At 41.5% G+C, this 12,307-nt stretch overlaps 1 protein-coding gene across 1 annotated transcript in view; it reads left to right on the forward strand.

Annotated features, from left to right (window-relative positions):
- Positions 1-1,839: 1,839 nt before the first annotated feature.
- Positions 1,840-12,307, forward strand: part of ptk7b (protein tyrosine kinase 7b) — an 88,724-nt gene continuing 78,256 nt past the window's right edge. Inside the window, exon 1 of the mRNA XM_033613758.2 lies at positions 1,840-2,466. Coding sequence (XP_033469649.1) covers positions 2,346-2,466 — 121 coding nt within the window. The 5' untranslated portion in view covers positions 1,840-2,345. The remainder of the gene's footprint in view (positions 2,467-12,307) is intronic.

A 12,307-nucleotide genomic window follows, 5' to 3' on the forward strand; every position in this document is an offset into this window, starting at 1 on the left:
GAGTTCATTAGTGCACTCAGAAACTTTTCTTGAAAGGTTTCTGTGAAAAACATTTTTGAATTTCATCATTACCACTGTGTGTCCTCCAGGCCTGCCTTCCTGTCACGCTAACACTGGTTTGACCCTGTAATCCCCCAGTTTGGTTGACTGCATGTTTTTATCAGCCATCTAGGTGCCAGCTGGACCAGCAGCATGGCACCAGTCCCACACACAGTGCCACCAGTGGTGCCAGCAGGGGCTGTCCCCTCATGGTGAGACTGATGTATTTGCATGGGCAGGACTCACATTTATTACCTGTCAGACTCTTCAGTGTACAGATGGAGCTGCTTGCCTGCTGGTTTAACAGCCATGAGAGCATCTTGAAAAACGCCTTTCCAATAACAGTACTGTATTAATTACAATCAGGGATGTTACACAACATTATGCTGTAAATTGTTAGTCTCTGCATACATAATCTACACACATAAAGGAACTGTAGAGCCATCTATAATAGAGGTGTTATATACCGCTATGTAGAATTATAAAGAAACAAATTTACTTAAACTAATTTTGATAGATTTCCATAGCATAAAATAGATAAAGTAATTGACAATTGAGTTTGCTAAGAAAAACCATAGTAACAAAATGAAATTAATCTCCAAATGATTTCATCACACGCACACTGGACTTAGTTCTTTAAAAAAAAATTATTTGCATGACATGAAAGTGTTGTGCATATGTGCAGTTCAAAGAAACAGTGATCGGGTTGATCCAGGGGGTCGCACTGTTGTATTCCTTATCCCAAGCCGGGTACGGGCACCGGAAGCTGCTCTGTAGGGAAAGAGGGAATACATGTGAAACTACCAGAGACATACGCAACGAGACAGGATGTTTGTTTTCATTTCAAAACAAAAGGACATCTTAATTTTTTTTGTGCATACTCAACTACGGAGCAGTTGAAACTGTTGAGAAATGTCTGTACTGATTAACTAACTAATTTTTTAAATAAAAGTCATGAATGACGACCTATAGAATAAAATATGATATATAAATAAACACATAAATTACAATAAAAAAATATATTATATATATTTCTTATTCTGAAGCACATATAGCTCTTATTCTTGTTTCTATTACGTAGCATAAGGCATATATTTTTATATTTCTAAACTTTACATACTAGTTTAATACATAGGCTATTAATGTAACATAAGGCACATATTTTTTTAAAATATTTTTTACAGACTACAAACTCAACATGTTACACATATTTCATATTTTTAAATAGTTTATATACTAGTGTGAAAATAGAAGCACAGTGCACATTATTATTATTATTATTATTATTATTATTATTTTTACATTATTCTTACTTTTATACTTTATTATTCTAACGAATCACAATTTTACCCCGGGGATCAATAAATTATTCCTGATTCTGAGTCTGAAATAGAAATATTAAAAATAAATTAAAATAACATAAAATAAAATGTATGAATAATTTCAAATATATATTACATATTGTAAAATGTGAAAGTTTAATATAGGGTAAAGGTTTATGCCGCATTTTTAAAAAAAAATATATATAAATATATAAAAATGTAAATATAAACTATAGACTATATAAATGGTCTTACACTGCATGAAAAGACAGTGAGCCAAACTAAATTTAACTAAACTAAACTGAAATAGAACAACGAAAAAAATAAATAGATACACAAAAACCTAATAAGTAAATAAACGTTTTCCACCTTAGAAAGCAGGCTACAGTTTTAAAAGAAATGTGATCACGAATACTAACATTTATTTTGAAAATCCTCACCGGAACCCTCGTACATTGTTTCCGACTTCTTGACGCTGGTGTAAAGAATCACACAGGCTGGTGGGAGGAAGCCAACTTGGAAACACCGTGGAGCGAAACTCCCTCTCGTTGAGGACTGAACTGGCCCGGCGGTCGGTGGCTCTGGACGCAGGCGGACGGCGGCTATACACACACCGGTCTGTAATGAACCACTGCGGCCTAATTTCACACCAACCCTCTGTCCCGTGAGCTACCTGGAAGTTTAAACTTCGCCTTAAACTTTCGGCGGGTCTCCTCAGTCTCAACTCGTTAAGTCGTTTGTGTGGCTGGCCTGTAAACCCGACGCGTCGCTCCCCACATGTTTCTGCCTTGTTCCTGCTAGTTTCCAAAACAACCAGGTGAGCAGGCCGTCTGGCTTCCCCGGGGACCTGCGCAGGTAGCGGCGTTAGTTTACCTGCACGCACACGGTGACGCACGGATCTCTCTGACGCTCCCCTTTCGCCCTTCGGCTCTCTCGTAGCCGCCGGAGAACAGCACCGGGGAGCCGCCGAGCACCAGGACGGTTATGGAGCTACCAGGAGGGAGCGAGAGCCGGCGGAGGGACGGCAGGAGGAACCCCGCGGTGATTAACAGGAGAAAACCACCAGTGGAAACCATGTACGCCGTTGGTATTATCTGCCTCCAAGGTTGGTAACAAGACAATGTACACCTCTAACACACAATACACACACATGTCCATTGATTTACACTAATTCTGTGAAACAAAAGATAATAACACTCACTGTAGAGCACTCCGACATTGACCTCCACGCTTTTTTCTTAAGGATGTAATGCTGCTGGTTCAAGTTAGTTTTGTCTTTAACTGTGAGAGACCTAACAGAATTGTTACAGAGAAGCAAAGTCGCAGTTACAGCTGTCTTTCTCATTTATTACTCCACAAAATCTTCTTGTTTTAAGTTAAAATTTGAAGAGTTTAAACTACATTTTCAGTGGGGGGGGGGGGGGGGGGGGGTCAGTGGAGAAAAGGAGCACCCCTCCCCCATTGAGGGGAAATAAATTCAGGCTTCTGCAGCCAAAATAGCAGATTATTTAATCCATAGCATTTAGTAAAGTTTTACTAGAAATGTGAAATGTATACACAACAATTGTTTAGACATTACTGTAGTTCCACAGTGATTAAATGTGATGCTCTGGAGCAGGATAGTAGGTTTCCATGTATCACTGAAGGCAGCCTTGCCATGTCATTATGTATTCCCAGGAGTATTCTTCCACCCTCACAACACATTGGATACGCCATTTCTGATTATCATATTCATATTGCATGTTTGAACTGTCTCTGAGCCCTAGCGTGCCATGCTTTCATGGATGCCATTCATATGCACGGGTGGAGAGCAGTTGCCGTGCTTCTGCCTGAGTGTCACCCCAAAAGAGAGGAGCTGGAAAAAGGAAAAATTAACATGACGCAAAAAGCCCCCCCACGTTGTCAAAGCCTGTTAAAGTTCATAACCTCTGCTGCAGAGTGAGAGAAAGCCATGAAAAGATCCTTCCTAGTCTGTGCGAGGAATGCTCTTATCCTGCCAAAGATCAGACTCATTAACTTGGCGCTCATCATGTCAAAACTGAGTCAGTTTTATCTGATCTCCACATGCAGACTGAAACGTAGATGAGCACAGATTGTGTTTGCCTTCAACACAGCCCTGATAGGCAGAGTGGCTGAAAAATTCCTTTAAGTTGAAGTGTCTGTCGCCCCCCTTCAGTCTCCTCATGGTGCCCACTTTGGGATGAATGTGTCCTCTGTGTGCCGGCAGCAGGGGAGACGGAGGCTGCTATGGGTTTGTGTTTATACGACTCATGAATAGAGCCAAGCCAGGTACTGTCATGACAGCCTCGCATTGTAGCCTGCTTTAGAAACGTCCTATTTTTAAAGGGGCTTTCTGAATGTGTTGAAGCACTGCAAAGTCCAGAAATGGCGGCCAACGAGACAATGTTTTCGGAGTGGCTTTTCTTACCACATGAAGCCGTCCACACCAAACACACCATGTTTCTAGAGGGTTGTCTGATCTGCAGGATCTGGGTGCTGTGGTCAAATATTTACCCAGATCTTTTTTATTTTTTTATTTATAGTATACAGTAATCGCTCTGGTATGCTATTTGCTTTTCTCTATCTTGATCTGGTTTCTATTTGTAGCTGACCAGCGCCTTGCCCCTGCAGCATCTCTGAGTACATGAAAGCTACTCATCGAGTTAATGTCCATAATGGTAATGCAGCATCTCTCCCATCCTCCAACCTTCCTCCTCGCCTCGCGGTGTGTTTTTCATTCCCTTTCCCCCTGCTGCTTCATCAAGGCAATCACATTCCTGGAGTATCTATGTGAAGAAGTGACTGGGTTCACTGCCAAGGAGCTGAGATAGATGTGAAATGTTTAAGTAACATCCTCACACACTCGTCTCTTCTCAGACCCTCCTCTTTGATCTGGCTCCCTCATGGTGGAGCTGGAGAAGATCTGCATTTTCAGCTCTCCTGGCGCATTAATAATTTGGATGCCTCTGCAAAAAATAGTATTCACCTCATGGTAATTTAGAGGGGTGCAATCAAATTTCAGTCCAGACTTTATTGACTTTGTGTATCTTCCATAACCTGCTGTACAGCAAGACACCGTTACCAAACTGCAGGAGTCGCAAACCACAGTATGTGTTATTGGGTTTGTGTAATGGATTTGTTGTTTGCTCAACAAATGGATGGTGTTTTGCCCAGAAATGTAAGAGATACAGGAAGTATTGTGCAGAAGCTCTCCTGTATTAAAGAATCAGCCAGTGTTTTACTAAGTGTTGGTTCCACCGCCTTTATCAGAGGGTCCATAAAGCTAATCTGCAGCATCTGTACTGTCTGTTCAGATACCATGGGGGGTTTTTCCTTTATATTTTGTTGGCGTGCCCACCCGCCGCTGCTTTATTTTCAAATCCATACGCTTGGCCCTTATTAACCCTTCTGTGCCCAGAGGCTGTTTGGATGCACGCTGGTCCTGATTCTCTGAATACTCAGATTCAGAGGGGATGAAAGGATGAACACAAGAATATATTGTGTCAAGTGGAATTTGTCTGTTTACTATTAGGCACACACACACACACACACACACACACACACACACACACACAGCGGTTTACAATCCTGTGGTGGACAACAATCGCAGAAATGAAATTGTACCGTTGGAATGAACACGTCTGAGTGGATCACACTACAGAGCATGGCATGAGATTGGTGTCTTCTGTGTGCACAGCTGTTGATGCAGTAAACCGCTGTAACTGTACAATCCTACAGTTTAAGCATATTATAAGACCATTTTAAGGAAGATTGTTTTTTTTTTTTTTTCCTTAAAACGCAACTCCGTTGTCCTGTTTTTTCCCCACCACATCAACTGATTCTGATGTATTGTTTGTTATTTTACTGAAGAGCTGCAGGGGTTGAATATTATATGAACATCTGTGCACTTCATTGCAACATCTAATGCAATCCATTACAGCCCTGTAAAAATGTCATGTCTTTACCCAGCTTTGTTACGGCAGAGTAAGGCAGTGATTCATGGCTGTAGTATTTTTGAGGTATAGTTGGTATAAGTGCTGGAATGATAACACAATTCCTGCTATTGAACTGAAGTCATGCCGTGATATGATCTTATGTTATCCTTTCACAAGTTTCTGTTGTCTGAATAAATGCTACAGAGCAAGCTGCAGTTAAAAACCAAATGTTACTTTGAATTTAAAATGGATTGTGTAGTCATGTACTATTTAACAGGAAGAGTCATTGCTTTGAACATCAGTTTGATTAATTTATGTATCAGTTTGAAAACATTTATTTTAATTATAGACTGATCACTGCTGGATTTAAAAAGATTTATTTTTTTACATTTTCTTATGCCTCCATGCTGGCATCAGCTGTGGCCAGAGACATGATGTTTTTGGGTTGTCTGTCCATCCGTGTATCCCATTGTCAAGAACATCTAGGGGAGATTTCTTCAAATTTGGCACAAACGTACACTTAGACTCAAGAATATACTGATTAGAATTTGGTGGTCAAAGTCAAGGTCACTGTGACCTTGTGTCAGTCTCATTCTCGTGAATGCAATATTTCAAGAATGCCTTTAGGGAATTTCCTCAAATTTGGCAAAAACTTCCACTCAAGAATCAGCTGATCAGAATTTGGTAGTCAAAGATCACTGTGACCTCACAAAACATGTGTTTGGCCATAACTCAAGAATTCATACACTAGTTATGACAAAATTTCACACGCATGTCTAATAGGACAAAATCACGACATGATGAGACTTTATATCCAAAAAGTCAAAGGGTCAGCTTCACTGTGACATCATAATGTTTTGCTAAAACACTTTTCTGGCCATTACTCAACGTGATAACTCAGGAACAGAAGGGGAAACATTTGGTCAAAGACTGAATTACTGACACTACTCTTTGGTGTCCACCTTGAAACTGTGCAGATTGTATAGATCTTCCGTGCTGCCGGGTTGAAGATGTGTTTGAAGCATCATTATTCTTGCAGACATGTAAACTGTGACTGCAACTTGACCAGTTTGCCGAGACATACAACCATAAAGTGCTTATTCCAGTTTAGTTTTTTAAAGAATTGTGACCAACGTGTACTGAGCATATTTCAGTGCTCTCTCATTATCAAACTATGCAAAGGTGACACTGTTACACATTTCTGTTTCCCAATTTCTCATTATTTATTGGCTGATATGTTAGTTGATACTGATACATCTACACTGGCAAGATTATCAGTTTAGCTTTAATCTTAACAGATGCTGATTCTGGAAAATATTCATGGTAATATTAATTTTAACAGTATCGCTCAGCCCTGGTTTGTTGTGTTGTATTGAATAGGTTTCTATTCTAAGATGTAGCATCAATTTGTCTTCCTATGTATGTAGAAATACTGTGAAACATGACATGCATGTAGCCCTTTGTGGAAGGATTGAACATTATGTTTTAAACCCCCCTATAGACCTTCACTGTGTATGAGGCTGAACTGTTGGCCATTATTTTAATTTGTGAATGCTGTTTCAAGGTTAGATGAAGCTAGCTGTGCTCAGAGTCGAGCGTGACAACAAAACAAAGCTTGGAGCGGGAAAAAAAAGATGAATAGAGTTAAATAAAACGATCTGCTTCTCAGTTTGTTTGTGCACATCAGAGAGATTGACTGGTAGCATGAGTTGTGAGACTGGGGGAGGATTTCTCAAGGTCTCCCATGGCTCTAGTTTCTGGTCATTTATCAGGCCGTGTTTATTCATGTTTAGGTGAAGTCTTTTGAACTTGAGAGTCCTCTTTTCCACCCAGTTGGTTGGTATGTGCAGTTTGCACTCACTCCACTGCAGAGGGCTCTTCTCCCAGGGGAGGATCTTCTTGCAGTCTTTCAGAGGTTTCAATCATGGCTACCCAATATCTCAGATTTGGGATCCTTGTCAGTTCTAAATTGATGCGCTTGTGTCTCCTTGGCTCTCTGTCCTCCAGCCCATGCGTGACCCCAAAAATGATACAGGTCTGCCAGCTTTGAAGATCTTGAGAAGGAGAGGGAGCAGTGAGCCTCTAGTGAAGATACATGTCTGGCTAAATTGAAAACAGGCAACACTGTTATAAATGTATGTACATCTGTGTCCTCAAATTTTAATCAAGCATGAGGAGTGATGTTCCATTTGGCAGAAACATGTTGCCTTGATGCCTTCACTTACATCTTTCCTTTGATGTCAAAAAGTAGTAGTTAGTTGGGGAGTGCAGAAAAAGTTATAATGACTAAAATAAATCAGTGGAGGGACAGAAAAATCTTTATTTAAACTTTTTATTTTTATTTCTTTCCCCAGTGTCTCTAAAATGTGTTGATTGGAGTCATTTTGAAGTTACGGATCAATGGTTGCCAAAAACAACACTCTCACCAGCCCGCGGCAGAGATTTAATGAAAGAAAGATGGTTATGATAAGATGTTGTGTCGGCTTATATTTTCCAGGCTGCAACATTAAATGTTTGGTATGTGTGTAGGAAGCGTATGCCTGCTGATTTGTGCAGGAAGACAGAATCTCCCCGATGGTTCTTTGATCGGACTGGAAAATAACTGCAGTTCATAATGACCACTGCCCTCTGTGGCCCCTGTTGGCCCCATGTCATCAATAAAGCCAAATAAACAAAGGGCTGCGAGGATCCAGCTCCTCGCTTTAAATGATGATCACTGCACCTAATGACCCATGTATTTGAGCTGCTGTGTGTATGTGTGTGCGACAGAGAGTGCATGTGCATCGACTCATGTGTTTGCGGTCTTGCTGGCTCTGCCGAGGGTCCCTGTGGTTGTGATTGGAGTCGGGCCCTGTAGATCTCTGTCTCTTTTTCCCCTCTTTCCTGTCGTAGTTGGTCCGTTGCCCCTCGTGGTTGCCAGTCTCGTCTGGAGGGATCTCTGTTGTTTATTGACTTGGTGCCTGCCTGCATAGCTCTGTCTCCTGTCTGGTCTGGAGGAGTGGTTAGCTTGCACCCTGTCCCAACACTGCTGCTGACTCTGTTGTATTATGCTCTGCAGAGTTTTTTGTTTTTTTTATTTGCTCTGTGGTGTTTCCAATTACTTGCAGCCATGCTTCAGTGGGATAGTATGCTAGAACAGCTTTGTAATTTACCAAAGCTTAAGTCCTGAAACTCACTGAGCATTGCAAAACACAAATGATCTCAACCAAAACATTTCTTTTTGAAATGAATATCTTCAAAGAACTCAAACAGCATAAAGTGGTAAGAAGCTCTGCCACGATTAGTCGTGAAATGAAATTGCCTGAAATGGCATGAAGCCACATTGAGACTGACAAATGTGAGAAAACACTTTCCCCTTGTTTAGTAGCAGTGGTCCTACAGTGACATGGCATTATTTTTCTCTTATCAGATGAAGGTGCTGACATTTGCTCACCGTCTGTAACCTTAACCCTGTCTAATCTGCTGTTGCAGGATCACTTATCTGCTATTAGTGATAACCTATGGTTTCATGTTCACTTTTAAAATGATGAATACAGATGTTTTTATCGGTTTGATGCTGCAGATATCGCCCACTCCGACAGTTGTAAATCCTTACAACAACTTTCCCCCCGCAGGGCAGGTGTGAGGCCCTGGTGAGGGGAAGCTCGCCTCCAGAGCAAAGCGAAATCCCTGTTTTGTTCCCACGTCGGTGCCAAAGCATGCGTAGGGCCGCCGCCGCATTCAAATGCATCTGATCGAAACGTGCAGGAATGCCTAATTTGGCTTCAGTCCGTTTGAAGGGGAGGGGGGAGAAGAAGGGAGGGCAGGAGAGGAGAAAGGCGTCTGGCATGCCATTGCATAATCCAAGCAGCCATTAACTCTTTGTGTCCCGAGGCTGAATGAACTCATCATAGCAACGGGCCACAGGCAGAGTGACATCAGGCAGCTCTCAATCAGCCCTGAGCTCCTCCCCGCCACACCAGCAGGTTTAAACAGGCTGAAAAGGCCACTGGCGTTTAATGGCAAGGGCCTTCGACTGTGTTTGATCTTCTAATGAATAGGGTCATCCGGCTACAACTGACCCCTGCACAGGGCCCAGTTGTGGTTGGGGAGAATATATTTACCTTCAGTAGTTTGTATCAGCGCTAGTTTACTCTATCATCCAGTTTACTTGCTCTCTGTTGTGCTTGGCGGCGCTCCTCGTTATGCTGTGTTTCGTCTATCCGCTCTGGGTTGCAGCCGAGCTCAAAGGCTAGATCTGTCTCCATGGCAGCCTGCACAGTGTTAACCTCCCGGTCCCCATACCTGGCTAAACCTGCGGAGCTTGGCTTTACTCTTTACGATGGAGCCAGCACAATGTAGGACTGGAGCTGGTGGCTTCATCAGCTCTTGGCGCTGGAGCCTGTGAATGTTTTAGAGCTTCCCGCTTCCTTTGAATCCGGGCTCATACATTTTGGATGCGAACCAAGTGCCATACTACTGCTGGTGTTCTCCCAGGCTTTGGAGGAGCATGTTTGTTCGCACAAAGGAGAATGCTCCACAACAACAATATTTCTCGGAAGGGTTTCTTTTGAAATTGTCCCTGAAAGAAATATGGGAATGAAGAAAACATGCTTTAGAGTAATTTTGGGTGATGTCTCAATTGGAGATGTCTTTGTGTCTGAAACTGTGATGAACAAACAAAGATGGCTGATTATTCCCGCAATCTGAATCTTGATCAGTCTGGATTAAGTATGTCTGTGCAAGCTGAAAACACTGCACAAAAGATTGTACAAAATGACACTGTATTAGATAGTTATTTTTATTTTCTCATTTAGGAAAAAATAATCATGTTTTTTTTTTTTTTTTTTTTTTTTGCTGTGCTGGAAATATCTCACTATACCAAATCATGTGTATATACGTGAACTTATGGGTAGAAAACCCTTGCGTCATGTACATTAAATGAAATTGCTTTGAGCAAATGCTGCCTTAGGCTGTTCTGTTTAGCCTCTGAAAAAAATCTGTATCAGTTTAATTGTATGCTATATAGAATATTTTATCTGCCTTACCTTCCCGCCAAGCAACTTCTAACAGGGAACTGAAGCGGTTATCTCAAAATTAATTTTACTGCGCAGTATGGATGAGTTGCTGTTAAAGTAAAGCAGAAAAAATACTCCAAATATAGCGGACACTTAAACTGATTATGATGTTTTTAAGCACGTCCTTTTAGATAGGTTAGCTGCGGCCCCCGTTCACAGCAATACATTGCTTAGCTTCTGTGCCAATATGGTTGATCAGTGACATTAGGAAAGCAGCGTGGTGTATGAACTAAGTACAGCAGAAAATTCAGATAGGTTGGATCACCATGTTTAACTTTGTGTCTTCTAAATGTTACAGTTATGGCTGAAAATGACCACAGAAATAAACAAGTTTGCCAGTTTCACATATTTCTGCAATTGAAATCAAATGCCAGTTGTCCACCTGAAGTGATTGTTGTTGAAAGCGCAACGTCACAGTGACTCGTATCGATAGTCAGGTTTCCATCCAAATGTAGTACAAGTTTTAAGCACATTTTCAGAATAATGGCAGAAGAAAATGCAAATTTGTGCACTTTTCAGTCCACTTTTGTCATGTGAGTACTGGGAGTTGGTTCAGAGAGATAAGCAGTCAGTGTCACTGATTCTCCAGTCAGGTGCTGTTATACCACTGAAAAATAAAACTTACTGTATATACAGATGTATAATAACGGAGAGCACACTGGGCTATTGAAATAGAGAGTTTTGAACAGCTAATATTACAGTTCTTTGCTCTTGAAGAGTTCTAGTAGCAGCCCTGTGTGCATACATGAGTGTGTTAAAAGCCACCCAGATGAGTTCCAGGGAGCTTACAATGGCCGATGCAATGATGATATATCATGACTGTGTTGTCATGTATTCGCTGAATCTGTTTCTATGTACTAATTTACATTTACCTTTTATCCAGACACCAACGTTGCTACCACTCCCCATGTGTAAGAAGTTTTTGCAAAATTTTAGAGAAAGTTTTGGAGTTTCCACTCAGTTTTTTAATGCACGGGAGGAAATGAACCTATTGTGATATCATATCGGAGACTGTATGATCTGAGGAATAAGAAAAACCACAAAATGAGCCCAGAACTTGCACATACATCTACAACAGCTACTTTTTAAGTAGACAAGCACCCTCTGGGCCCAGAGAGTAATACATTCATCATTCACAGCTCTTGCCCTCTAGACACATAAACCAAGATTAAAGACTTTGCAGTACTGCTGAGATGTGTGACTTGTTCAGCATGTATGACACCATGTACTCAGTAACAGTGTGGAAATGTATAAAAGTGGATCTATCATTGATCTTTCCTCTGTTACTGCCGCTTTTTCAGACTTGTACATCTTCCTGTAATCAGCCTCGAACAGTGAAGCTCGTCGCTCCATAGATTTATTTATTGGCTCTGTAATCACCCAATGAAATCTCTGCTGACCCGAGGTCTGTTACCCAGCCATGTTTGACGATTATACATCTCCTCTCCTACAGCCAGTTCACCCAGCGGCATTAGCCCATTATGGTCAGCATTGTTCTGTATTAGGAGACAGTAATTACCACAGCCGAGAGGGAAGCTCATTACACAGCCAGCGTTGTTATTTTCTGTGGTTTTAATTATGTTAAACAACCTCACCAGCCTCCCCAGCTTCATCTTGTTCTCTGCCATTGCTGTACTCGCACTCTGTTTCACCTTCCTCTGCTCCCTTTCACTACGTTCGTTCCAGTTTCACAAACTATGCCAACTACTGAATCCCTTTAAACCCCCGTCCTCCTTTCTACTGTCCTCTGTCTGAACCTCCCTCTGAGTCTGCGTTTAAGCCAGACTTCAGTATTTTTTTTAATCATTTCTGACAGAGGGATGGCACAGCAGAGGCAGGCTAACTGAGCTGCATGAGAAGATTTTGTAAAACTGTACCTCTCTGGTTAGTGTTGAAGAAGTGATTCTCCTGATGGGCAGGGGGCTGAAATAAGCCCATGGTTGTGTTAGATTAT

Source organism: Epinephelus lanceolatus, chromosome 17 (assembly GCF_041903045.1).
Source record: "Epinephelus lanceolatus isolate andai-2023 chromosome 17, ASM4190304v1, whole genome shotgun sequence".
NCBI lineage: Eukaryota > Metazoa > Chordata > Actinopteri > Perciformes > Serranidae > Epinephelus > Epinephelus lanceolatus.